Source organism: Mandrillus leucophaeus, unplaced genomic scaffold (assembly GCF_000951045.1).
Source record: "Mandrillus leucophaeus isolate KB7577 unplaced genomic scaffold, Mleu.le_1.0 Scaffold1034, whole genome shotgun sequence".
NCBI lineage: Eukaryota > Metazoa > Chordata > Mammalia > Primates > Cercopithecidae > Mandrillus > Mandrillus leucophaeus.
This window is the reverse complement of record NW_012098477.1, coordinates 307,095-331,998: the sequence shown is the minus strand read 5'-3', so window position 1 is coordinate 331,998 and position 24,904 is coordinate 307,095. Positions and strand designations below refer to the sequence as shown.

The 24,904-nt window shown below is 48.6% G+C and overlaps 2 protein-coding genes and 1 long non-coding RNA gene across 6 annotated transcripts in view; 1 reads left to right on the top strand and 2 right to left on the bottom strand.

The window, feature by feature from the left end:
- Window positions 1–10,521: 10,521 nt before the first annotated feature.
- Window positions 10,522–12,368, bottom strand: ACKR1 (atypical chemokine receptor 1 (Duffy blood group)). 2 transcript variants are annotated; one of them, XM_011978723.1, is made up of 2 exons: window positions 12,040–12,368; window positions 10,522–11,561 (listed from the first exon to the last, which is right to left on the bottom strand). In XM_011978723.1, the coding sequence occupies exons 1-2, from the start codon at window positions 12,058–12,060 to the stop codon at window positions 10,572–10,574; spliced, it is 1,011 nt and encodes a 336-aa protein (XP_011834113.1). In that variant the 5' UTR covers window positions 12,061–12,368; the 3' UTR covers window positions 10,522–10,571. The 2 variants fall into 2 exon arrangements, with proteins under 2 accessions (XP_011834113.1, XP_011834106.1); XM_011978716.1 differs by having other exon boundaries at window positions 10,522–11,611; window positions 12,040–12,095.
- Window positions 12,369–14,532: 2,164 nt separating this feature from the next.
- LOC105538745 lies at window positions 14,533–20,918 on the top strand. The gene is made up of 4 exons (XR_001005957.1): window positions 14,533–14,712; window positions 15,307–16,122; window positions 17,040–17,113; window positions 18,680–20,918. It is a non-coding gene; the product is annotated as an uncharacterized LOC105538745 (long non-coding RNA).
- CADM3 (cell adhesion molecule 3) overlaps window positions 15,275–24,904 on the bottom strand; it is a 30,402-nt gene continuing 20,772 nt past the window's right edge. For all 3 annotated transcript variants that reach the window (XM_011978705.1, XM_011978698.1, XM_011978690.1), the window contains 7 exons: window positions 24,565–24,717; window positions 23,336–23,473; window positions 22,867–23,037; window positions 20,448–20,538; window positions 19,844–20,013; window positions 17,023–17,148; window positions 15,275–16,130 (listed from right to left, as the gene is read on the bottom strand). In XM_011978705.1, coding sequence (XP_011834095.1) covers window positions 16,012–16,130; window positions 17,023–17,148; window positions 19,844–20,013; window positions 20,448–20,538; window positions 22,867–23,037; window positions 23,336–23,473; window positions 24,565–24,717 — 968 coding nt within the window. In that variant the 3' untranslated portion in view covers window positions 15,275–16,011. The remainder of the gene's footprint in view (window positions 16,131–17,022; window positions 17,149–19,843; window positions 20,014–20,447; window positions 20,539–22,866; window positions 23,038–23,335; window positions 23,474–24,564; window positions 24,718–24,904) is intronic.

The window sequence follows — 24,904 nt, the reverse complement described above, 5'->3', positions numbered from 1 at the left end:
ATTGTTTTGAGGTGAGTCTGGCTGGAGCCCAGGAGGCCCATCAGAAGCCTGGAAATGCTAGTTCCCCCATACGTCCCTGGGAAGTCAGATCTGTGTAATCCAGGCCCCCATCCTGCACTACGGACCAGCTCTGCTCCTTGGCGTAATTGTAATGCAGGCAAAATCTGTCTTCAGGCTGCCCCGCCCCTGCTCCTTCTTTCATTCAGCTCCTTGTCCCTCCTCAGTTGCCTGTTTTTCTCCTGTTGCCCTCGACCCTCCCTTTGGCAACATTTCTGGATTCACTAACTTACAAGTAGTGTCTGTTATTTAATCCATTGCCCCTCTTGGAGAAATGTCTGTTAAAAGAGGAGCACAGAGAAGGGACAATGTTTGCCAAGGAGAGAGATCTCTCGTCGCAGTCATTTCGGGCATCAGCAGAGTATGTACAGCGTGTGGGGATTAGGCTATGAGGTGTCTGTGCCACTGAGCACGGATAAGGTCTGGCCACTGGGAATGGGTTGGCATGGTGTCCGCCTGCCTTCTCCAATGTGTACCTGGACACAGAGTCCAGGAGCAGTAGACCATATGTGACTGTGTACACATGTGCGTGTGAGTGTGCCCACTTGCCCCAGTGTCTGGGGGTGCACAGCCTGAGACCCCACATCCCTCGTGACTGTGTGTGGTCTCTCTGCTACCTTCCAGGAGCACCTTCTTCCATCCTATGCCCAGCTCCTTGGCACCCCTCAGCACTCACTTCTGGTCTTACTTTTGCATCACACCTGACATAGTGATGGTTCCCCACAGTCATGCTTCTTTCCAGAGGCCCCTCCCACCCAAAGCAGGAGAAAGAAAGACAGGTAGAAAGATTGTGTCCCCCATTGCCACAGAGACCTGTGCCATTTAGGGGAAGTTTTTTGTTTTTTGTTTTTTGTTTTTGAGATGGAGTCTCTGTCTGTCACCCAGGCTGGAGTGTAGTGGCGCAATCTCAGCTCACTGCAACCTCTGCCTCCCAGGTTCAAGCGATTCTCCTCCCTCAGCCTCCCGAGTAGCTGGGACTACAGGCACCACCACCATGCCAGGCTAATTTTCATATTTTTGTAGAGATGGGTTTTCACCATGTTGGCCAAGCTGGTTTTGAACTCCTGACCTCAGGTGATTCTCCCCGTTTGGCCTCCCAAAGTGCTGGGATTACAGGTGTGATCCACCATGCCCAGCCTTGGGGGAAGATTTGAGGAGGGTCTATTTTTCTGGGGCAAAGGGAACCTGGGACAGAAAGGGGGTGTGGGTTTTTGTCACTTTTCCTAAAGCATGGGAACTAGATGTTTATGCAGGGCTGTCCCCAGTGCATGGTGATTCCTGAATTTTAAGGTGGAATCTGGAAGACAAGGAGACTGCTGGAGGTAGTGGTAGGGTGGGAGAGAGGAGACCCTAAAGACAGGTTCTCATTTTGTTGAATATCCAACAAAATGTGGGTGCTTCTTAAACTTCAATGTGCAAACCGATCACTTAGGATCTTGTGAAAATGTGGCTTCTGATTCAGCAGCAGATCTGGGATGGAACCTGAAAGTCCGCATATCCTACAAGTTCCCCGGTAATGCTGATATTGATCCATAGCCCACACCTTGAGTGGCATTAGTAGATGACGTGGCATTAATGTATTTCCAATGAGTTGGGGGGAGCTCCGTGGCTGATAAGCAGATGAGTTCTCCCAAGCACTCCACCCTCCCACAACAAGGAGCTTCCAAAGGACATCAAGGAACAGAAATCACAGGAGAGGGTTGTGAGAAAAGTTGCAATGTGGTCATCTGAGGGTCCCTGTGTAAGGTTAAGTATGGTAAAAGATTTTGTGGCAATTCAAGAACATTTTAAGTCCTTCTCTAAACAATACTATGATGCAGCAAAAGCCAGCCCAAATGTCATTAAAATACCCACCAACAGCTCCCATTACCATCACTACTATCACTCGCTCCCTTCCCTCGCCCCCGTTGACCTCTGTTGTGAGGGAATTCTTCCTTAAAGGTCCTTTTGAAACACCATTTTAGGCAGATTCTGTGAGTCCTTTGGTCACAGGGCTGAGTATGCACTGAAGGACAGAGCTGGAAGGGTAACTCCTAGCAGTCCAGCTCCCACGTGCTGCTGCCTTTGTAAGAACTTGTGATTAGGTGAAATGGCCCCAAAAGGCAATGGACATTTTTCGAATTGCCTGCAGGGCAAACTCTTCTTTAATACTAATTGCAGTGTCTTTCTTCCCAGCTGTAACTGATTTCAGAGCTTCCACATCTGTTGGTCCATTTAATCTTTACATCAGACCTGTGAGCCAGGCAAGGAAGGTGTCATTACCTGCTTTTTCTCTTAGAAACTTAGAAAGCTGAGAAGTGTTATAGCTCAGAATGAACAAGTCATGTCTCCCTACTCAACCCAGTGCTCTATCTGACCACCCAACTCTGATATGTTTTGCATTTTGCCAGGGAATGAAAATGAATCCCTAACTGATGGCCTGGTATCCTGTCTACTCTGTCTACTTTAGAATACAGAGCTGTCTACTCTGGATTCTATAAGTTGTATATCCCTCAACTCCCTTCCTTTCTCTAAATTTAAATTAGCCGAGACAAAGTAAAAAGGGTCAAGAAAAATTTGGAAAGAAATTCCTGAGTTATGTCACTTCTACTTTTAATATTAATTCTAGAGAAGAACCTTCTGAAATATATATGTATTTAGGTTTCTCTGCTTGCTTTTTGCGAGACTCCTTCATCCCTCTTAGAGCCCGTATCAGCAAATTCTCTGGCCGAACCTGGGCCAAAGATAAGTATAGTGAAGTGACAGCTTCTGACCACTAGAGGGACCCCAGGCACCAGCTACAATTTCTCTGCAGCAGCTAGTGCTTGGAATGGTACCCACCTCTTGGAAAAATTCAGGTCAGGTGCATATCTGGCTAGGAATCCCTTCGTTGTTTGGTCTCCTGAAGAGACAAAGGTATCCTAGCTCTGAACCAGAGGAACTTAGTTCCATAACCCAAGCAAAGAGATTAAAGTCATCACAAGTGAAACTCAGACATCAGAATCAAAGATTATGTGTTTTAGTCTAGTTTTTTCAATTAACATATTATCATAGAGTTTCAGAGTCTTCTAGTTCCAAAAATTACGATTAAGGGTATCTTGGATTAGGTCAAGAACTATTGAAAATCTTCATCTAGGTGATTCCAATGTATTGTCAATTTGAAAGAAAGCAGTTGGACTGGTCCCAGCTTTAACCCAATTCAAGGGATGCTCTCTGCCACATTTTGATAATTTATTACTGTCAAGTCACAGTTCGAATCCTTTCTGTAACTATGAACTCATAACTTGAATTACTTTTACCTTCTTATTTTCTTTCTCTTATTTGCACTAGTTCTTTTATCTCATAACAGCATTTGTAATTTATTTGTGTGTTTATGTGTATAATTACTGCCTTTTGTTTTAGTCTCCAAACACCACAAAGGCGAAGCCCACATCTGATATGCTCACCACTGTAAAACAAGAACACAGAGCACTGCATAACATATGGTCTGCTCATTAACATTTCCTTCCTCCCTCCACTTCTTCCCTCCCTCCCTCTCTCTCTCCCTCCCTCCCTCCCTCCCTCCCTCCTTCCTTCCTTCCTTCCTTCCTTCCTTTCTTCCTTCCCTCCAGAATGTGATAGCCATCTCTGTGGCTCAGATTGAATTGTCAAAGGCTCTTCCTAACATTCAGCCAAAATCAGCCTCCCTGTTACTTCTTCTCACTCAGTGTTTCTAGTTCTGAAGCTACATACATGCCTGATGCTTTTTGAACAGCACAACTATTGAGTTAAAAACAACTGTCCTTCCTACACATTTCCAGTGTAAATCTCCCCCACCCCTGAACCCCTTGCACCTTTAGTCTGTCCGTGTAGAAGTAGCATGGTCTCTAGATTGTCAACATTTTGACCACTAGCTCCCTCTCCCTTCTCTTCCCCGTTTTTTTGTTTTGTTTTGTTTTTTGGTTTTTGGGTATTTTTTTCAGACAAGGTGTCATTCTGTCACCCAGGCTGGAGTTCAGTGACACGATCACCACTCACTGCAGCCTCGACTACCCAGACTCAAGGGATCCTCCCACCTCAGCCCCCTGTGTAGTTGGGACTGCAGACACATACCACCATGCCCAGCTAATTTTTGGGGTGTGTGTGTGTGTGTGTGTGTGTGCACGTGCGTAGAGATGGGGTTTAATCATGTTGCCCAGACTGGTCTGGGGCGCCTGGGCTTAAGCAATTCACCCACCTCAGCCTCCCAAAATGTTAAGATTACAGGCGTGAGCGGTGGCACCCAGCCTGGCCACCCCATTTTTAAGAACTCTCGTTTGTTAGTGGCCTTTAAACATGCAGTACGCAGAGCCAAGCCCTCTATTCTAAATATGGCCTGTCCAGGGCAGGGGTGGTGCTGTGCGCTCCCTCATCCTGTACACTGCATCTCTGAATGCAGTTTGAGTCTGCATTAGCGTTTTGGCTACTACATACACTATTGAATCATCTTTAGCTTGTGGCCAAGTGAAACCACTAAGTCTTTAAAAAAAAATTTTTTTTTTACAAGAACTTCTGTTGAGCCAGGTATCTTCCATCCTGTTTTTGTGCAATTAATTTTTTAAACACAGGTTTTACATAATCCTTATTACATCTTATTTAATTTCTGTGGATGTTTGCTAGCCCAATGACCTTCCCTTCCCTTGCTCTTGTCACACTCCCCAAAGCATTCCATGGAAGTCCCCCCTGTCAATCAACCCAGTATGTGAAGGGAACAACCCTTTTCTGGGGCTTGAGGGAGATGATGGGAGGAGAAAAAGCATGGCTGTGTTTTTGGAAGCATCCAGGCAGGCAGCACAGACAGTCCACTTCTTCCTCCCCTCTTCATCTGGTCACAGACAGGAAAGGGCCAACTAATTTGTAAGGAACTTTCTTCTCCAAGACTCCACATCCATTCCCTCTACTCTGAGTAATTTGTCTTTCAGTGCGTTGGCTTCCAGAATCCACCACAACCACCCTGGAGGAGTGTGAAAGGGCAAGAGCTTCTTGCTCTTGTATCTTCTCTGCGTCTGCATGTAAGAAACACTTCTGAACATGACACTGAGACAGGAACACCCACTGACTAGAGGCTTTGCGATTTGCTACAGGCCTTTGACTGTGAAATAGAAGTTCGCTCTGAGAAGTCTAGGTGCCTGAGGGATTTGTGGGATCTTCTATGTGTCCTGGGATCCCACTTTGTTCAAGGTTGTTTGGGAGAGGACTAGGAAATGTTGAGAAATGAGGAAGGGAGGAAGGGACGAAGGGACGAAGGGAGGAAGGGAGGAAGGAAAGGGATGGGGGACCAGGTGGGTCCAGGGAGAATCTGAAGCCAATAATTGTGTATGATTCATTTCCAAGTATTCCATACTTTCACTAGCATCTTGAATGTAGTAGGTACTCAACAAATTCTTCAAATGAAATTAATTATACAACCGTAAGTGCCTTAAAGGGTGATCCTGTTCCCAAAACTGCAGAGACATCAATTGCCACAGGGGGGCGACAGAGGCCAGAAGGTGAGAGTAGGCACCAGCGTTCACAGGTGGGGAAGGGGTAGAGTTGGCAGGGGAGTTAAGTTGAAACTAAAAGGAAGGAGAGAAAACTGAAGGAAAAAAAAAATCAACATGGTGACTTTTTGGTCCAAGGGGGGTAGTGGGCTCTCCCTGAGAGTGATGCAATCTGAGGAGGTGGCTGGACTATGAATTTGATTCTGAGCCAGTGAAGGACTTTGTCTCCCAGAACTCTGGGGGAGTCTCAGTGACTCACTTTTCCTCAAGCAAAAATGAAAAAAGACAACCTTTCCCAGTCAGCCATGAGTTGACACAGTAAAACAGGTTCACAGGCCAGAAATCTACGGAAGATTCTCCAGCCTCTTCAGTCCCCAGACACTGGAATGACATGGGAGAGGCTCTGGAGGACTTAGAGAGAAGAGGTCAGTTTTCTGCATCAATTATTTGCTTACTTCCCTCTCTGGACTGTGAATGCTCCAGTGTGGACAATGAATCTTTATTCGTGAAATTAACTTGGGAATTTAGTAGATGTTTCCTGAGCTCCAATCATGTGCCAGTCAGAGAAAGGACTCTTGCATGGTTGAAGTTTCTTTTCTAGTGTTGGAGGGAGGAGGTAGACAGGCAGTGAACTGGTAAGCAAATAAACGAATAAATAAAATTTTAACATGTGATAAATGCTACAATGGAAACATTCAAGGTGAATTGGTAGATAATAATTGGGTGCGGCATGGCCAGGCTACATTCCACTGGATGTCAGGGAAGGTCACTCTTGGGGGAGGTGATATTTGCGCAGAGACCCCAAGGATGAGAAGGTGCCAGTCACATAAAGAGCACAGGAAAGAGCATTTTGGGCAGAAGAGATATCAAGTGCAAAGACTCTTAGAATGGAAAACAGATTTGCCCCTTCAAAGAAGAAAATTCACCCCTGGGCATAAAGCTTCTTGAGCAGTGGGGGGACAAGGCCACCAGCTAATAGTGGAGGTCCTGTCAGATAGTAGAGGAGCACTCAGGATTAACTCAAATGCAGTAGCGAAGAACTAGATGCCAAATTTAGGGTACAACATTAGATTTTTCTAAAGAGTAATTTTATTACTTTCATTGGATTTTCTAAGAGGTCTATAACCCTCCTCCTATCCCCTAAACATTAGTAATACCTGATTTAGAGGTAGAAGACTAGGTCCATGCTCTTAGAAAGATAAAAGGTGCAATTTGGAGCAACATACAATGTATTTTTGCATGATACAGAGAACTACCCAGCAAAAAAATACAGTTATCTTTGAGGAGGGCAAGGGTGAAACTTGAGATGTTATCTGGGAAATCACAGGCAGTAGGCAACTTCAAATGACCACAGATGTGGTAGGAACGTACAAAGAAAGCTGAGGACAAATGGCGTTGATGGGGAAGTTGAGGCTCTCATGCTAGAAACCAAGTTTGCAAACAACCAGGCAATGATTTCGAGATACTAGAAAGCTGTAAGAACTTAATCTTCTCATTTATAAAAATGTGTCCAAAAGATTTCCTAAATCTAACTGCAACATAAAGATGTCTGATACATCCCCTTAAAATGATGTTCCCGCCGGGCGCGGTGGCTCACGCCTGTAATCCCAGTACTTTGGGAGGCTGAGGCAGGTGGATCACCTGAAGTCAGAGTTCAAGACCAAGTTGGCCAAACCGGTGACACCCCGTCTCTACTAAAAATACAAAAACTTAGCCTGGCATGGTGGTGCGCGCCTGTAATCCCAGCTACTCGGGAGGCTGAGGCAGGAGAATCGCTTGTGCCCAGGAGTTGGAGGTTGCAGTGAGTTGAGATTGTGCCACTGCACTCCAGCCTGGGCAACAAGAGTGAGACTCTGTCTCAAAAAAAAAAAAAAAAAAGATGTTCCCAAAATTCCCCAACCAATTTTCCTGAGCCATCTCTCAGAGATTTTCTCTTCCCTTCACCAAATAGTTACAGGAAAGAAGAAAGCCAACATGCATTTTTGCTGAACTGATGTTTTAACATTCCCCACCCCTCCCTGAGTTCCCCACACCCCTCCTGCCTAAATCACCTAGAAGATGTCTAGAGATGATTTGGAAGGACTTGGACTTGTTAATTAACCTAAACAGTCACATTCGTCGGCAAGGTGCATTATTGTTAATTAAAACTGCGATTCTCCTTGTGCCCAGACGGCGGGCTGCTGTTGTCAGAATAATTAGATAGCATACGATGGTTTTCATGCAAATCCCTGGCAATTAGAGTTGGCGATGAATAGGGTTTGAAATCCCAGTGAAGTTCTCAATCAGAATTCCTCTGAGGGAGGAAGGTGGTGATGGGGTTGGGGGATAGGGAAATAGGAATGGAAAAAGGGTGTGAGGACCAAGCATTTGTTTTCTAAATCCTAAGAGAGGGGCCTCAGCTCGGAATAAATGAACTACGAGCATCAATGTGATGTTCAAACTTCCCTTGAATAATAGATCTCTCTCCTTTAGAAAGCAAAGCAAACTGACCTTCCTCAGGGTCCTGTGTTTTCCCAAGAGCTTGTTTCCCTGGCTCTCATCTTTCTGAGAGGATTTTTTTCTTTAGCCAGGAGGCCCAATATCTCATACACGGCTAAAGTCCCTGCCAACCCTAAGATTAAATTCTTAAGGGCTCTAAGGAGACAGGATTTGTATTCCTGAAGGGTTGCAGAAAAGATGCCAGATTCAGACCAATTTTAGAGTGGTTGATGGAATGCAGTGGGTTAAATGCATGGGGTGGCAGGTCCCCAAGAAAGCTTTAAAGAAATGGCTGAGGTCCGGCTAAGACTTAAGGAGGAGCTTTCCACGTGCTGCATAGGTAATAGCAGGGAAGGGGCAGCCCAAAAGACCTGGGGCAATCCCGGTGGGGGAGGGGATGAGGAGGATGTAGCATGGGGCGGGGGTGGGACACTGTCTCCAACCCACCCTAACCTCTTAGCAGCTTCAGGCTTCTGCAGCCGCCTTTCCCTTGTGAAAGCCATGAGAGCTGCCAAGCTATTACCCAGGAGTCTGGGGTTCTCTCTAACTGGACAGACCGACCAGGGATTTCTATCCGGAGGCATAGGGTTGGGGGCAGATAAGACAAGCCCAGTGGTCTTAAATTAAGCCTCCCTTGCATCAGGTTGACACTGGAATATTCAGGGAGTCAAAAACGCCCTCTCCTCCCCCTCAACTAGGTCAGCTTCCAAATCAGTACCTTGTAAGGGAGGAGAGCAACATCTGGTAGAATTGGAAGAGTGGTCAAGGACGGGAGGGGGATATTGAGAGGAACCTGGAAAAAAAATTAGGGGGAAGAAATACTAGAACACATTCATGAACTGTGGTTCACGAACTCTGGTGAGCATAATTTAGGTTTGTAAATTATTTCCTTTCTCTTCGTTTTCTTTCCCTTCCTTTCTGTTTCAGAATGTCTCCCGCGTCTCAATCGGTCCCTAAATCCCGCCTTTCAATTTATGATGAACCAATCAGGAGCTAACCTGGTGGTTGCTAAGAGACAGGAGGTGGGAGATTTAGAGGCTTTGTCGTGGCACCCACCCAGGAAAATTCCCTAAGCCTTTTGCACCCTCCTGCCTAAGCTATTCTAACTCATCTCTGCACCTCTCCCGCACTCGCCTACTATTCCCAAGCCCAGAGAGTCAAGCAGAAACATTTTAGTGAAGAAGCCAGGTATAGCATATCTTCGGAAAATGGAAAGATGGTAATTGGGTTCAAATGGATATAACGTATCTGCTCAAGTTTCCCCAGCCTTTAGTTGGGTTAGAGGTAGCAACTAACTGTTTTGTAACCTCTTAGGTAGAGGGTGAATTTGCTCTTGGTGGTAAAAGCTGTGCCCCTAATGAGGAGGGGCTTCTGTCCTTCCAGCCATCTAAACTTGGCTAGGTAGAGATTGAGAAAAATCTCAAAAGCCGTGATTAAGCAGCCAGAGAATCAGGGGTATATTTGGGAAAGAGGTGCCCAGGGGATTGGGGTATTGTATGGAAGGTGGAAGGAAAGATGTATGTGGGAAATAAAGGTTTATTTCAAAAGCTGAGAATTTGAAAGGGAAATTCGGGGAATGCCAAGCAGAAGATGAATCAGATCAGGGCCTCCCCCTTCAAGTTTCTCCACCCTTCACAACTTCTTGATCTTTTCTTCCCTCCACACATCCTACACAGAAAAGACTAGGCTTAAAAACCAGGGTAAAGAAAACTCATTTGGGTAAGGAGTGAGTCATAAATCCCGATTCTATATCCTGTGAGCAGGGATGGGTGCGGAATTGAGTGGGGGTTTGGGTCCTGAGAAAAGTCAGTGCACACACACAGGTGTGCGCAGTTCAGGTGCTGACAGAGATGCAAGCTCGTGGGTGGACATATGTTTTTACATGCATACATCTAACATAAAGGTAGGTTCTAACAGATCGAGAAACAGATGTACACACACACACACACACACACACACACGTGTGCGCACATTCAGGTCATGCTGAGGAACCTGGGAGAGATGACTCCCAGGAGTGACTTTTTAAATTATCTTAATATGTTCTCTGAACTGAGTAACACTCCCTGGGATGCTTCTTTCACCTTCCCCACCACCGTCCTAATCACTAAACAAAGCCAGAGAGGAGACAGAAGACAGAGAAAGGCTGGGCAGGTCGGACAGGGGGAGGTGGTATTGCTCTGGGCTTTGTCATCACTCTTCCCTGTTTATCTCTCAGTTTTGGTTCCTATTCCATTTGCTTCCTGGAACAGCTTTTCTTCCAGTTAAGCCATCCCTTCTGGGTTTTCTTGGTTTAACAACTCCCCTCATGCTCTGGTTCCTCTTCTCTTCTCCCTTGAGATGACAGTGACCCCACACCTCAAGAGAACATCTGTGTACCCTGAGGATGTTTATTCATTATTCACCTTCTCCCCAGGCCAGCTATAGAAACAGACACTGGCAAGAAAGTCTGACATAAAAACGTCTCTCTCTTCATTCTCCTTCTCCCCAGACAAAATAAGAAACCACCCGCTTCACAAAGGCAGTGTAGACTTTAATTCAGGTTGACAGGTGGGAAGAGAACTAGGATTTGCTTCCAAGGGTGTCCAGATGAGAAGACCATCCTTCAGGGAGGGGCAGAGAGGGCAAGAGGGTGCGGGTGGCCTGGTGGCAGAATAGGGCGAGGAGCAGGGGCATAGCCACACAGTGCAAAATTGCCAAGGCTTCTGCCAGGTTCAGCAGCAGATCCAGAGCCTGCTGGGCCAGACATGTTGACAACAGCAACAGCTTGGACCTCACCAGGAAATCCAGTCCCAGAACCACCCCATGAGGCCACCAGAAAATAAACCAGGCCCACAAGATATTCATCCAGGGGCCTGGCCCCATACCCAATGCCTTCTTCAGCCCCTTGGCTCCAAACAAACCCAGTGGCAACAAGACAAAGATGGCAAGACAGGCTACAGCGTGTGTAGCCTGCAAAGCCTTCAGCTCCATGCTGTATACCGGAGTGCAGAGTCCACCAGAAGCGCCACTGGCCAAGGTGATAGGCAGTGTCAATAGGGCCGCCACTCCCCAAAGGCCCACAGAGAGCCCCAGGGTGAGGCCTGGGACCTGGCCTGCACCCAGTTTGGGGCCCAGGGAGGCATGGCACCCTAGCAGCAGAGCCTGGGCAAAGGCTGAACCATACCAGACACAGTAGCCCAGGCTACATAGGGCGGAGCTGCGGGTGTTACCTAGCCCTGGTGCCAAGATGGGCACCACAATGCTGAAGAGAGCACTGCCCACAGCCAGCTGCGCCAGGACAGGCCAGCCAGGGCAGAGCTGCCAGTGGAAGAGAGGTCTGAAAAACATGAAGAGGACAGTGCCGCTAGCTAGGATGCCCAGGACACTGACGAGGATGAAGAAGGGCAGTGCAGAGTCATCCAGCAGGTTACAGGAGTGGCAGGGGGCAGCTGCTTCCAGGTTGGCATCGTAGTCTACATCTGGGAAGGAATCATTCCCATCATAGGAAAAATTCCATAAATCTTCACTGTTCAGCTGACTTGAGTTCTGAGTTGAGGGGGAGAGTTCCGCCTGGAGGACATACCCAGAGGAGGCCATCAGAGTAACCCCGGAAGAGTCTCCTAGGAACTGAGGGGCAGGTGGGAGGGGAGGACAGAGAGGAAGGTCGGGTGGGAGAATACAGTCTCTGCAGGAGTCAGATGCAGTACGGACAGTGGGAAAGGACAAAGCAGGGAGCCTGAAGATCCAGAGCAGGAACAGTCCTGGGGAAGCCAGGGCAGCTGGGGCTGGAGGAGCAGTGCAAGGTCAGAAGGGAAGGCACCAAGGGACCAAGATGGAACTGACTCAAAGGCAAAGGGAGGGACACAAGAGGGAGCCAGGAGACTAGCATAGGAAGGAGAGAAGGAAAACTACCTTAAAGGAAGAGGAAAAAGAGGGAAGGGAGAAAAGATGAGGAGGAAAAGGAAGAGATATAAAGACTGAGGAGCAAACAGCAGGGGAAATGAGGGGCATAGGGGTAAGGGACTGTGGGTCCTGGCCCCATACTCACCGGGTGCAGACAGTTCCCCATGGCACCGTTTGGTTCACAGACAGAAGGGCTGGGACGGCTGTCAGCGCCTGTGCTTCCAAGATAAGAGCCAAGGACTAATGAGGGCCATCAGGTTCCGGGCAGGGACAGGGGGCATCAGGAAGCCTCACCCCACGCCCACTGCCTGCACAAGCCTCAGGTCTATGGGGGGCACTGGCCTCGAGGCTTCCTGTTTTGAGGTTGGATTTGACTGGTCGGGACTGCACGCAGGAAAAAGGTGGAGACCAGAAAGTGGGCATTTTACCGAAGTGGAAAGGGAGATTGAGAAACCAGGGGGTTTTCCACCAAGTAGAGACTCTTCAAGCACAAGGAAGGAAAAGAGGGGGGCTGGGTGACTTGTGAAGCAGAGATAAGGGAGGTGCTGGGAAATTGGAGTGGAAAGGCGGCTGACTCTCACTGCTCCTCCATCCCCTTGAACTTGATCCAAGGAAAGGCAGTTCAAGAGCCATGTGTTTGGGGGAAAGGTGGTGGTGGTCGAATCCGTCCCACCTGAGGGGTGTGTGCATGTGGGTGTGGGCTCTTTGTGTGTGTTGATCTCTGTGTACGTTTGCTGTGTATCAGTGTGCACATATCTGTATGTGAGGGGCTTGGCGGGTGTCTGGGTGTGTCTGGCTATCTCTAGGTCTGGGTGTTTCAGTGTGAGAGTGGGAGGGCTGGGGTGGCTGTCGAGGCTGCCTAATGAAGCCATTTCAGGGAGCTATTGGGTGTGTGCCTAGCCACCTATAGGCTCGGTGCATGCCTCTTGCATAAGAAGTGGAATACATGGTCTGACAAGTTAAAGTAGGCTCTAGGGGACAATGGGACAGCATATTTTAAAATGGGACCATTGCCCACAGGGTGATCTCTATTCATATTTCTACTGAGGGACATAAAGTCTCTGGAACTGCTTCATTGGTCAGGCATCTTAGCAATATGTAAAGTTTCTCACTGAGGGGCAGAGGTGGCCAGCAGAGAGAAAGAGCATCTACCCTGCAGGCAGGCCGATTCTCCTAAGCCCATTTAACTTCTTTTTAGTGGCCTCTTCCCCCTGCCTCCCCTCCTCAGTTGTTTCCCCAGGATCTTCACTGTTTCATCACCCCTCTCTGCTTTTATTTCCTCAGTTGGGGAGACATAGTGGGGACATTGGGAATGGTGAGCCATGGCATGTCCAAGTCAGAGCAATGAGATAGAAAGGGCTGGTTAGGGGACACTGTTTCATTTGTCCAAAACAGCATCGGCTGCTTCATCTCCGGTGTTGTTAAGGACCTTCTGTCCCATTCAGGTAGGGCTTCCTAAGGGCCCAAGCACCTCAGACCCAAGGTGCAGAAGGATGGGTACCTCGTAGAGATTTCCCCCTTTTCTCCCCAGACACTAGCTCAAGTTTCAGGCTCAACATGAAGGGGCTGGAAAGTGAGTTTTGTCTGGTGGTGTCTGGTGATGCTCTCCAGGGTGGGGTTGATGGTGTCTCCATCGCCGTCTCAACATTCTCCAGCAATGCCTGGCAGAGGGTGGGGGGAAGCAGTCAGATGCCCCCCCAAGACACTCTCCAGAAAGGAAGGGCTTAGCAAAAGGAGGTGAACACACTTCTCTCCCTTGGAGAGTTATATTGTCGCTGTACATAGATATCCTTGAAAGTGGCCTGGCAAGGGACACACCACCTTTTGAGGCACCAGGCACCACGTGCAAGGGGTATGGGAAGAAGACCCTCACATACACACATCCCAGCAGCAGCAAGAGGAGCAGAAAGGAGGCAGCTGAACGACACGGATAATCCAGATATATTGAGGGTGGCCCCTCTGAGATTAGCACAGGAGAGTTAGAAAGATTATAAAGATACACGGTCCCCTCCCTGCTCCCTTCCCCACCCCCCACCTTGGACAGACACACACAGCACAATAGCCCCTCTCCCTCCCACCCCCCGTACAAATATGGCTTCTGTGTAATATGGACAGAGTGGTTCAGCTTGAAGAGGAAAAGTCATTTTCCCAAAAGCGGGTGCTGGGAGACAAAAAGCTCGACAGATCTGGGGCCCCAGGGCCCCCTTGCTGTTGTAAGAGGAGTAGGCCCTGGCTTAGGTGAGGGGCTGCCTGTGGTGCCCAGGGCCCTAACCAGCGGCTGGAAGATTCAAAACGGTATTACCTGAACTGAAGGGGGTGGGCAGACCTGCTAGATGGCAGCTGCCCCTTTTTGCATGCCCGTTGTCAGAGCAGGGAGGAAAAGCTGGCAGAGGGTGGGAGCGATGCCAAGGGCATCCTGGATCTGAGGCGGGGCAGTCCGGCCAGGACAGGGAGGACCAGGAACCTCATCTCCACGGCAACCAGCTGGGGCCATGAGAAGGAAGACAGGAAACCAAAAGGAAGGGTGGGGACCCAGCCTTCAACTCACTGGGTACAGACTATGGGAGAAATAGGTGGTGGAAAGTTGTTCCAGGGTCAATGCCAAGGAGAGGCCTGAGAGGTGCATAGCAAAGGCTGTGGCACTGACTCCATGGCTCAGAGGAGGGAAATCCAGGGAAGGGCTGAATGCTCTGTGTTTCAGGTTTCAGGGAGAGATAGAATGGACAGCTGGGCAAACACACACCCAGGGACTCCTTTCTCCAAGACGGATGGGCATTGGGGGTGGCAGAGGAAATACCAGCATGGAACAACATCCCAGGTGAGGTGTGAACCCTGAATAGGAATACCCCATTCCCAAAGCCTCCCCGACATGTCCCACAGCCCTGTCCACCTGCCCAGGACCCCTGGCTCTTAGCCCTCCTCCTCAGTCCCTCACTCTGCCTCTCACTCACACGCACATGCACACACACGCACACATGCACACAAGTATACACACTACACACACGTGCACACAGTTCACATTATTCCCTTAGTTTGGGCAGGAAACAGCTCAGTGCAGTGAAGCTCCTTTTAGTAGTTTTGTTGTTAGGTCTGCCTGGCTGCTGAGGGAGGAAGGACTAAGGGCTGGCGTTGGGACCAGGAAGGGGGCACAGGGTGGCCAGGATGGGAGGAGTAGTTGCTGAGCAATGCCATGGGAGGAGTGGTTGCCATGCAACAATCCAGAGTCTTGGGTAAGAGTGAGGGGCCCCTCAGCAGGGGAGGCAGAGGCAGTGCAGGCCCCAGAGCAGTGCCTCTCCCACAGCTGCTGGAGCAAGGAGGGGCAGCCACCCTCTGCAATCTCCAAGGGCAGTTCCTATGGAAAGGGCCCAGTTTTGTTCATTTCCTTCCTCTCCAAATCTACTCTTCCTTGCAGGGACCTGCGTCCTCCCCAAGTTAAAGCCCTGGGTCCTTGCATGGCTGCGTGTCTTCTGCAGGCCACATCTCCTCAGGACTCCCCTACTCATCACTTTCCCATTGCTATGGAGGAGGGGTGTCAGGGTGGCACCTGCCTCCTTGTTCGTAGTGCTCAGGTGCATGGCTACCAGAGGAAAAGCCACTCCCAACCTTTGTCGACAACCATCCCATTTCTGGGTTCCTGGAGAAGTCTGGGAAGCTGCTCTGTTGCAGAGGCTGAAAGGAGGGGTGGTGAGAGCGCCCAGCTCCAAACCAGCCCTGCCCCTTACCCTTCCTCGCCCCTCTACCTTCACTCTCCTCCTAACACTCCAAGGTCTTGTTTTTTTGTTTGTTTTTTGCCTTTCTCACCCCAGGGCTCCTGCCTCTCCAGCCTGGAGACAGATTTGATTTGGGATTGTTACAAAAATAATAATAACCCAAATGCAGAGAAGCCACGGAAAGGGCTGAGGGCAACCCTCCCCTCCCCCCCGCCCTCCTCCCTCCCCATTCCAAACCGAGTACAAAACCGCACCCAAAGCAGACATTCTGTACAGGGGGGTGGGTGGGCTGGGGAGCAAGCGGGAGGGGCGGCCCTGGGGTCGCTCTGTACAAGTCCAGGTTGGTGATAGCCCCAGCAGTCCCCACGGGGCCCCTGGGGGGGGGCGCAGGAAGTGGGCAGGCGCCCCTAGATGAAATATTCCTTCTTGTCGTCCCCTCCCGACTGCCCGCCTTCTGCATTGATGATGGCCGTGTCCGCATCTGGGGCATCGTCGGAGCCTTTCGCCTCATGTGTCAGGTAGGTTCCTGTGTAGAGACAGAGGCTTCTCCTCTCAGGACCAGCTTCCCAACGTCTGAGTCCACCCTGCCCACTCTCTCACCCACCCACTCACACACTACTCAAGTCATTTTTGGCTTGCCAATAGCTCTCTTCTACTCCACCTTACCTAATTCGCATTTTGCTTCCAACATCCCTCACCTGACCACACCCTTCATGAATAATGAATCCTGCCCCTAAGTAGAATCTCATCTATAATACAAAGCAAGAAAGAGAAGTGTGTGTGTGTGTGTTTGTGTGTGTACGCATGCGTCTGCACGCAACTTGGTGACGGGGGAACTGCTATGTCAGCTTCATGAGCAAAGCAATTGAGATCTGGCTTATGTATGACCACTCTATGGAGTCAGGCTGCTGGCTAGAATTAATAGCAGAGTAGGAAGTCTGAGAGGAAGGAATGTGAAAAGAGGGTAGAGAGAAGGTATGGATATAAGAGAGAAGATAGAAAAGTGGGAGAGGAAAGAAAGGCAATGAGATCAAAGAGGAAGAAAATGAGGTTAAACAGACAGAAAGTAAGAAAGTGCAGGAAGCAATGAGATGGAGATGCGGTTTCAGGATCTCTCTGTCTTGCAGAAGGAGACCTGGAGGTAGAGCAGCATGGGAGCAACCGCTGACTGAGTGGGAAGGTTTGATTTCACTTGGACCGTCCCCAAGTGATCAGGCTTTACACTGCGGGGTTGGTGGTGCTCAGTTATCACAGGGTTGGCAATGATAGGGTTGGCTCCATTTTTCATTCCCTAAACATTCCAAAGGGCTGACAAGTCTCTGAAGGCCCTTTCCATTGTCTGCTCCTCCTCAGGCCTGCCTCTGATTGGTCTCCCTGCCCCTCCAAAGTTTTGCTGATGTTCTCCTTGTGCTTCTGACCTTTGTGCCGGATCAAGTAATGTCCAAGGAAGATGAGCATGATGAGCAGCAGGAAGACAATGAAAGCCACGATCCCGCCGATGATGGCGTGGTAGGTGCTGGAGGAGGAGGGCACCGGACTGGGGTCTGGAGGAAAGGGCAACACACACAGTCAGATCTGGGGAGAGCCCTTATCTTACAGCATTCCAACTTGGACATGAATAGTCTTACACTGCAGGGAACAGGTACTAACATCAGGAAAATGGAGCAGCATCATTCGTCATGCCTTATTTTGTGCTTATATGCCATGCCTGGATTATAGTATTTGCTAAAACAAATTGATGGATTAATGAATAAATAAATAAATCTGCCCATACCTAGTCATATAAATTGAGTTGTTGGCACCGAAGCTTGACCTCGGTCAAAGATCATTGCTTTAATGCCTCTCCTTCCTTCCCTCCCTCCCTCCATTTCTTCCTTTCTTCCTTCCTCCCTCCCTGACTCCCTCACTCCCCCTCTCCTTTTCCTTCCTTCCTCTCTTCCTTCTTTCCTCCATCCCTCTGCCCTTATTTCCTTCTTTCTTTTCTCCCTCTTTTTCTTTTTAATTTATGGGTTATGAGAGTGTTCCTTCTCTGTCCCCATGGCCTCTTACTCTCCTGTCTGCTTGATATTCTGAGCCAGCTCCCCTAGCTCTAAGGGCCTTCTCAGCCTATTCACCCGCTGCCCTAAGATCAGATAGGGAAGAAGCAGTAAAAGCTGATAGAGCCAAGAATTAAGCACTTTGACAGCACCTTACGAAAGATGACAGATTGTGGCCCCTATGTAAAGAACACTGTTCCTTTGTAGCAGGGGAGTTTAGTGTTCAGGGGAGTTTAGTGTTCAGGGGAGTTTAGTGTTCTAGTGAAACCCCGGGCCTCTTGTCTTTCCCGAGAAGGACGCGTGGGACTCCGTCTTCACTTTGCCACCCTCCAAAGGTTTGTGCAAAGGAAAAGGTGCTTTCTCTCATGATAGTGGATGTCCCTGCCACTGAATATACAGCATCTGTCCTCCATGGCAACCTATGCAGAGGACTGACAACCTGTATAGAGGATCAACAGCACAGACTGGGCCGGGTGTGGCAAAGACAGTAGCAGCACAGCCAGAGTCCCAAATATCTGAGAACTCACATGGGCCCAGCACACGGTTCTGGGGTAGCCATAGATATAACTCTCCCACCCATGGGAGAGCTGCTGTTTTCCATGGGCTCAGCCTGAGTCTTAATGCCTCATTGACTCCTTACATATTTTGTCTTTCCTACCTTATGTCTCCTCAGGCTTGGCTGGGCCCGCGTTTCAGTTCCTTGCCTGTGTACGCCTTATTTGAAAAGAAAACATTTGTGTTCTGGTTTTTTATGCCCTGCTTGGGAGGAAGGGAGAGGATGAGTCCAGGGAATCTATGATATGATTGGGGTAGAGGTGATGGTGTAACTTGGAGGAAGCAGTGAGTTTACCTGCTGTCTTTCTCTCAAGGAGTATGTGAGACACAGTACACATGGAAAATCAATCCTGGATACTTATTCCACAGGCTATGGAAATGGCAGTTCCTTAGAAAAGCACAGGTTTCCATGGCCAAACGACCTCTGGGGTCCTCAATTACAGGCCCCCGTCTCTAGGTAGAACAGCATTTAATTTCATTCCAGTCAGGCCCACTTAAGGATATTCCTGGAAGAAGATGCAGTAGCTCCCTCTACCACCAGGTGTCAGCACTGGAAACAGACGCAGTTCCACAGGACCCCCTCTGCCTGGCTGTTGAGCACAGGGCAGAGGGGAGATCAGCAAGATACCAACCACAAGGGCATAAGAACTTTCTCTCACTGCCAATCATCATCAGATTGGTCTGGAGAGATCTGGGGGCAGAGACCGGAGCTCAGTGCATTGTCCTTGCTCTTGGCATCCTACAATAGCCTTGTTGTGCTGAGGCAGCTCCCACATGCTGAGGTCTGCCCCTGGAGTGGGAATCACCCATCTAGACATTCTGATCTCAAGAACTCAAACCTCTTATCGCTGGGAGGCCTGGCTCTTATGCCCCCAACTGTTTTAATGAGTGTTTCAAGTAAGGGAGCCTCTGATAGTTCCCTGACAATGCATTTCCCCTATTCTGAGAAAAGATTTACAAGACTTTCTGGTGGGGCCCACAGCCTTTGGGATCTTCAAAAAAATCCCCCGTCAACTCTCCATAAAGGGGCCTCTGTGCCACCCTGCCACAACTCCTGAAGCTGGGTTTTGTGGTCACAGCTTTGAGAAGAACTTTAGAGAAGGAGCATCACCTGGTCCTTCTAGAAGATACAGCATCTGAGAAAAGATTCTGTCTCTTGGCATAGTACAAGCTTCTCTCTATTTTCTGTCCAGACCCAGTACCGTGTGCTTAAGGTGGGCAGAAAAAAAAACGACAGCAGTTGCATTGCACCCAATACCTAATCTTAGGAGAAGCAACTCTGAGAAGAGCCAGTTAGAGAAGGAAATGCATCTGCGCCTGCACTTGACAGGCTTTGGGGCCTCTGCACACAGAATTATTGTTCTTGTTGTCAGACAAGTGCAGGGGATGGAAGATGGTGTCACCCAGGCCACCACTACCAAAGACAGGCAGATGAGAGCCCACCCTTCTAATGTTTTTTCACTAAGCGGCCATTTCACATTCTAGAGTGGACCTGGGACCTAAGCCCTCAGGGACCCCAGTGGTGGGCTGGTTTTCCTTTCCTCCACTCCCCGTCACAGTTTGGGGATGTTATCAAGAAGTATTTTAAAAGGGAATATGATGGACAGAGAAAGGAGATTCTGGAGGAAGAGAACTGAGGAGGGCTCACCATTAACGTTGAGAGTGTAGTATGCCTTGTAGCTGCCCATGTTGCTGGTGGCCGTGCAGCCGTAGGTGCCGCTGTCACTCTTATTGAGGAAGGGGAAGATCAGGGCACTCTCTTGGGTCATCTTCAGGGGTGGCACACTGCCCTCCTTCTCCCATAGGTACTGCTGGGGGCTGTCGAGGCAGACAAATCAGAAGAGCTCAGGAGAGCATAGGCCAGGGAGCTAAAAGAAAAAAAAATAACTGGGAGCAGGGATGTCAAGGACTGTTTGATGAGGCTGGAGAAATTATCAGGGCCAGAGACATTGGAGCTGTTATACTCCAGGTGGACTCTTGGGGTTCGTTCTGGGGAAGCTGGAAATCTCCTGACTTGTATCTTACTTTAACTTGGCCTTTGTAGGAAACTCAGGGACTGAGCTAGGGAGTGGCCCCTTTCAACTTGTGCTGCTTTGCAGAAGAACTAATTGCAGGTGGACATTATTGGACAGTCAGGGAAATGAGAGGCTCAGGTCAGACAATAGAGAGGAGATAGGAAGGAGCTGTTATGTGAAGAAGACAATCTGAGAATGTGGAGAGTAAGGAGGAGACCAGGAAATGGATCTTCTTACACTGGATTGCCACGACCCTCACAGTGTAGCAACAGCTTCTGGCCCTCACGAGGATGGGGAGGGTCTGGCCTAATCATCGCAGTCGGTGTGTCTGTGGAGAAGGAAATGGTGTCAATGAAAACCTCCCCACACAGCTTAGGAGATTCCCTCGCTTAGTTGCACACTACAGCTTCTACCTCTAAATGTTTCCGCAGCCCAAGAAGCGCCACAAAGACCTTCCTTCTCCTAATTCTTATGAACGAGGACTATTATTGCTATTGAAGAAGTGAGCAACTTCTCTTGCAGCCTTGTGTGATAGGATTCTGGAAGGTCTGTCCTTGTTGGGACTCTAAGAGATGCCTTAACAGAAAGCTGAGAAGGGAAATGAGTGGTTTGCCTGTGCCTAGCAAACGTCCTAGCACATAGGAAGGACCTAATACATATTTTTTACAGAACAAATAAACTTGAACTTGCCACGTATTGAGCTCACAACTTATCAGTTCTCTCTGCTCTGCAAGGGAGCTTAGAACTAGAAGCAATGCTTGAACACAAAACATCATTTTGAATGGTCAGTCCAAACACGAAGTGAGACCTTTGAAACAGCAAGAGATCGGGGTCATATTTTGGCTGCAAAAAGGCACTGACACAATACAGAAGGGCTCTGTGAAGGAAGAATGGCATCTGCCATTGACGCCGAAGGGCTGCTTAGGAGGCTAGGTCCAGATGGCCGCTCAGAACAATACAACCAGATGCTGGTCGAGAACAACAGATAAAGAGACTGAGCTTCCCCTAAGGATAGAGCCAACCTTAACAACCAGTTAATGAACGTGTTTCAGCCAAATCAAATGGGACACAGAGAATCAGGCCAGGTGAAAGAATGGGTGTTCTGGGACCCCACAGCCATAGAAACCTCTAGCACAGTGCCTGAAGTATAGCATTTGTTGACTGACTGCTGATCACATTTGGGCCAAAAGGGTCCCTGGCAAGTAACTGCCAGATGGTCTGGTATCTAACAGAGGAGTCTTTGGGGCTCAGGCAGGGGACCAAGGCTTTAGCTCTGGCCAGGAACCAAAGGGCGGGGGGGGGGGAAAGCTCCAGGTCAGGGCCTCACACTAGGAGCTAATAATTAGAGAAGTACCTTACAGGAATATAGAACTTTGACATTTACAAAGTTCTTTCACGTGCACTGTTTTATTTATCCTCACAGTAACTTAGTGAAGTAAGCAGGAGATACAGAAAAATGAAATGCTTTGGCCAAAGGAGCACAGCTAGTAAGCGGCAGCACTGCGGCTAGAATCTGGATTGTCTGCCTGCGGACTGAGTCTGCTAAATGAATAGCGACGCCACCCTAAACCTACCTCAGGTTAAAGTTTGAGTAATGGGTCTAAGATATTATTAAATAGCACTGAAGTTAGGAAAATAATTGGGCCTAAGTTGATTCCACAAGAAGAGGATGAAGGGGTTTGGTTATTTTGAAAACTGCCCAACTTTTAGGTAAGTTAGGACAGGGAATGCACCATTTCCTAACTCTAACTTCTCCCGTTGGAGTTTCACTGATTCTTTTCCCTTTGGTTCCTCCACCCAGAAAGGCTGTTCTTTACAAATTTCCGAATTTCCTCCGATGCGAAATTCCCATTTCCAAACTTCCTCAGAAGTGTCCTAACCATACTAAAGGCAAATTCCATAGAGGGTGAGAATGTCCTTGGAAGGGCTAGGAGTAGTGAAAGTGACAGTGGCCATTTCAGGTCAGAATCCCAGGAAAATACATGGAGCTGGGGCAAATAGAAGAGCAGTCAGTAAGGAAAAGATCTGGGAATAACGATGCCAGGGAAATTGTGCTTTCCTACCACCCATATTTTCTTGAAATCATAGAACGTTAAACTGAGATAAAGTTGTAGTGATCCCCATGCTCACCGCCTTCACTTAGCAAATAAAGAATCAGGCTCAGTGGGGTAAACTAATTTTCTGAATATCACACAGCTAGTTAGTGGTGGAGGGCAGACTAGAAACTACTTCCTGGGAATCCTGAGTTACTACAGTTACCACCACAGTTTGCAGTCTGGCTATATTACACTGGCCTAGCCCAGGGGTTGGTATCCCGTTGGACCAAATCCTGCCACCTGCATGCTTTAGTAAATAAAGTTTTACTGGAACACAGCCCAGCTCATTTGTTTATATATTGTCTATGACTGCGTCCCTACAACAACAGCAGAATTAAGTAGTTGACACAGAGACAGTATGGGTCTCAAAGCCTAAAATATTCATTACTGGGCCCTCTGTAAAGAGTTTGTCAACCCTGGCCTAGTCCTGGCAGTCCTTGTTTCATTTTCTACCTATCCACTTAACTGTGCATGTTGTTTCACACACAGTCACCTGCATTCTTTTACCCTAGTCCTCATCTCATATCTCATCCTTCTTCATCCCCAAGCCCATGACATACATAAAACTTCAATGCGTTGAGAGGTGGATCTGTCAGCTCCCTTTAGAGATTCATGGTTCACAGAGCACACGATGTTCGCCCCATCATCCTCCCGGGTAACCTGGAATGTCACCGAGCTGCTGACAGTGAAGGTTTTACCATTGGGATCTTCCTGTATGCGGGTTGGTTCTCCTGGAGTGCAGAAACAGGGGCACACACACAAACACACAGAGAGAGACACAGAGTAAACCCAACATACAGATATCATGTGGGCCTCACTGTAGACGTACAGATGGTGAGTCTCAACCTAGATAAACTTAGAAAGCTGTGGCAGGGAGAATGTAGGCCCCAACACACACATAGGCACTTGAGTGCACACAAAATACGTGTTCTCTTCCATACCCTGCCTCCTATGTACATTCATAGACAGGCACTTCTCTCTCTTTCCAGCACCACTTTCTCTTGTAACCCCAAGGCAGGAGGTACTCACCGTGGAGTTCTTGGTCACCCTTTCTCCAGGTGAGCCGGGCTGCAGGCTTGCTCCCAGAAGACTGACAGTTTAGGGTGGCTGTGTCCTTTTCCCGTAATGAAGATTTATAACCAGTGATGATGGGCTTCTGTGGAATTCCTGCCATGGATAAGGGATGGCCAGGATAGGAAGGAGAGGCACCATGGGGTAACACTTCTGCTCTCACTGTGGAGATGGTTTCTCTGCGTACCTAGGTTCTACTATAATTTCTGATGGGTAGAAGACTAGATAAATCATCTTTCTTTTTGATCTCCTCCCTGAGGACCAGAAGGGAAGGCCTGTGGGAGACAGCATGGTAGTGAGGAGCTATGCCATAGCACAGACGTGATACATGATCCTCCACTTACAGCACAACTGGGTGGCCACAGAAATAGTGCGAGTCTCAGAGAGGCAAAGAAGGAAGTTGAAATATAGGATGAAATATAGGATGAAGATGAGAGCATGTAAGCAACTGGGGTACTTATTTTGGAAATTATAACACATTCATGTCTTGTGTTTTCCTCACACCATCTTGGGAGGTAAGTAGAAGGGGTATGATCATCTCTCTGTTATAAGAGAAAATTCAGACTCAAAGAGAGGAAGAAGTTTGTCCTAGCCAGGAGCGGTGGCTCACGCCTGTAATCCCAGCACTTTGGAAGGCCGAGGCAGACAGATCACGAGGTCAGGAGATGGAGGCCATCCTGGCTAACATGGTGAAACCCCGTCTTTACTAAAAATACAAAAAATTAGCCGGACATCGTAGCGGGTGCCTGTAGTCCCAGCTACTCGATGGTGAAACCCCGTCTTTACTAAAAATACAAAAAATTTGCCGGACATTGTAGCGGGTGCCTGTAGTCCCAGCTACTCGGGAGGCTGGGGCAGGAGAATGGCGTGAACCTGGGAGGTGGAGGTGGAGGTGGCAGTGAGCCCAGACCATGCCACTGCACTCCAGCCTGGGCGACAGAGCGAGACTCCGTCTCAAAAAAAAAAAAAAAAAAAAAAAAGTTTGTCCTAGATCAAACAGTAACTAGAGCACAAAGGATTAAAACACATTTCTTTTTACATTTTATCCCATTGCCAGGGGAACACAGGCTGAACTTTCCTAAAGTGCTTGGAGACTTGCCTGGCTCCCAGCTGCTTCAGGGACCCATCCAGGGAGGTTTGTTTGCAAGGAAGCATGCTGTAGAGACACTGGGGTTTGGGAGTCTCACCTAGCACAGTGACGAGGGACTTGGCAGTTCGCACAGGCATAGTGAAGATTGAGCAGGTGTACTCGCCCTCGTCTGCCAGGGCCACATTGCTGATGCTGATGCTGAGCTCGTGGGGAGTAGAGGTAACCAGCTGAATTCGATTATCTCGAAGGGCTGGGGAAATCAAGAGAACGGAAAGCTAGGATTTTACCGGCACCCTTCATGTTTACCTTCCAATCCCAGGCCAGCTTCTTTGGGGGAAGGGGTGTAGTATGGTGGGTGGGGAAAAAATAACTGCTCCTGAGTTTAAGTAGTCTTTAAGTCATTCAGTCACTTTTCTGGGTCATTGGACATAGTAGCC

What these genes read in the sequence shown, in the direction of transcription:
- ACKR1 (XM_011978716.1), bottom strand. Translation starts at nt 11,588, where the DNA reads ATGGCCTCCTCTGGGTATGTCCTCCAGGCGGAACTCTCCCCCTCAACT.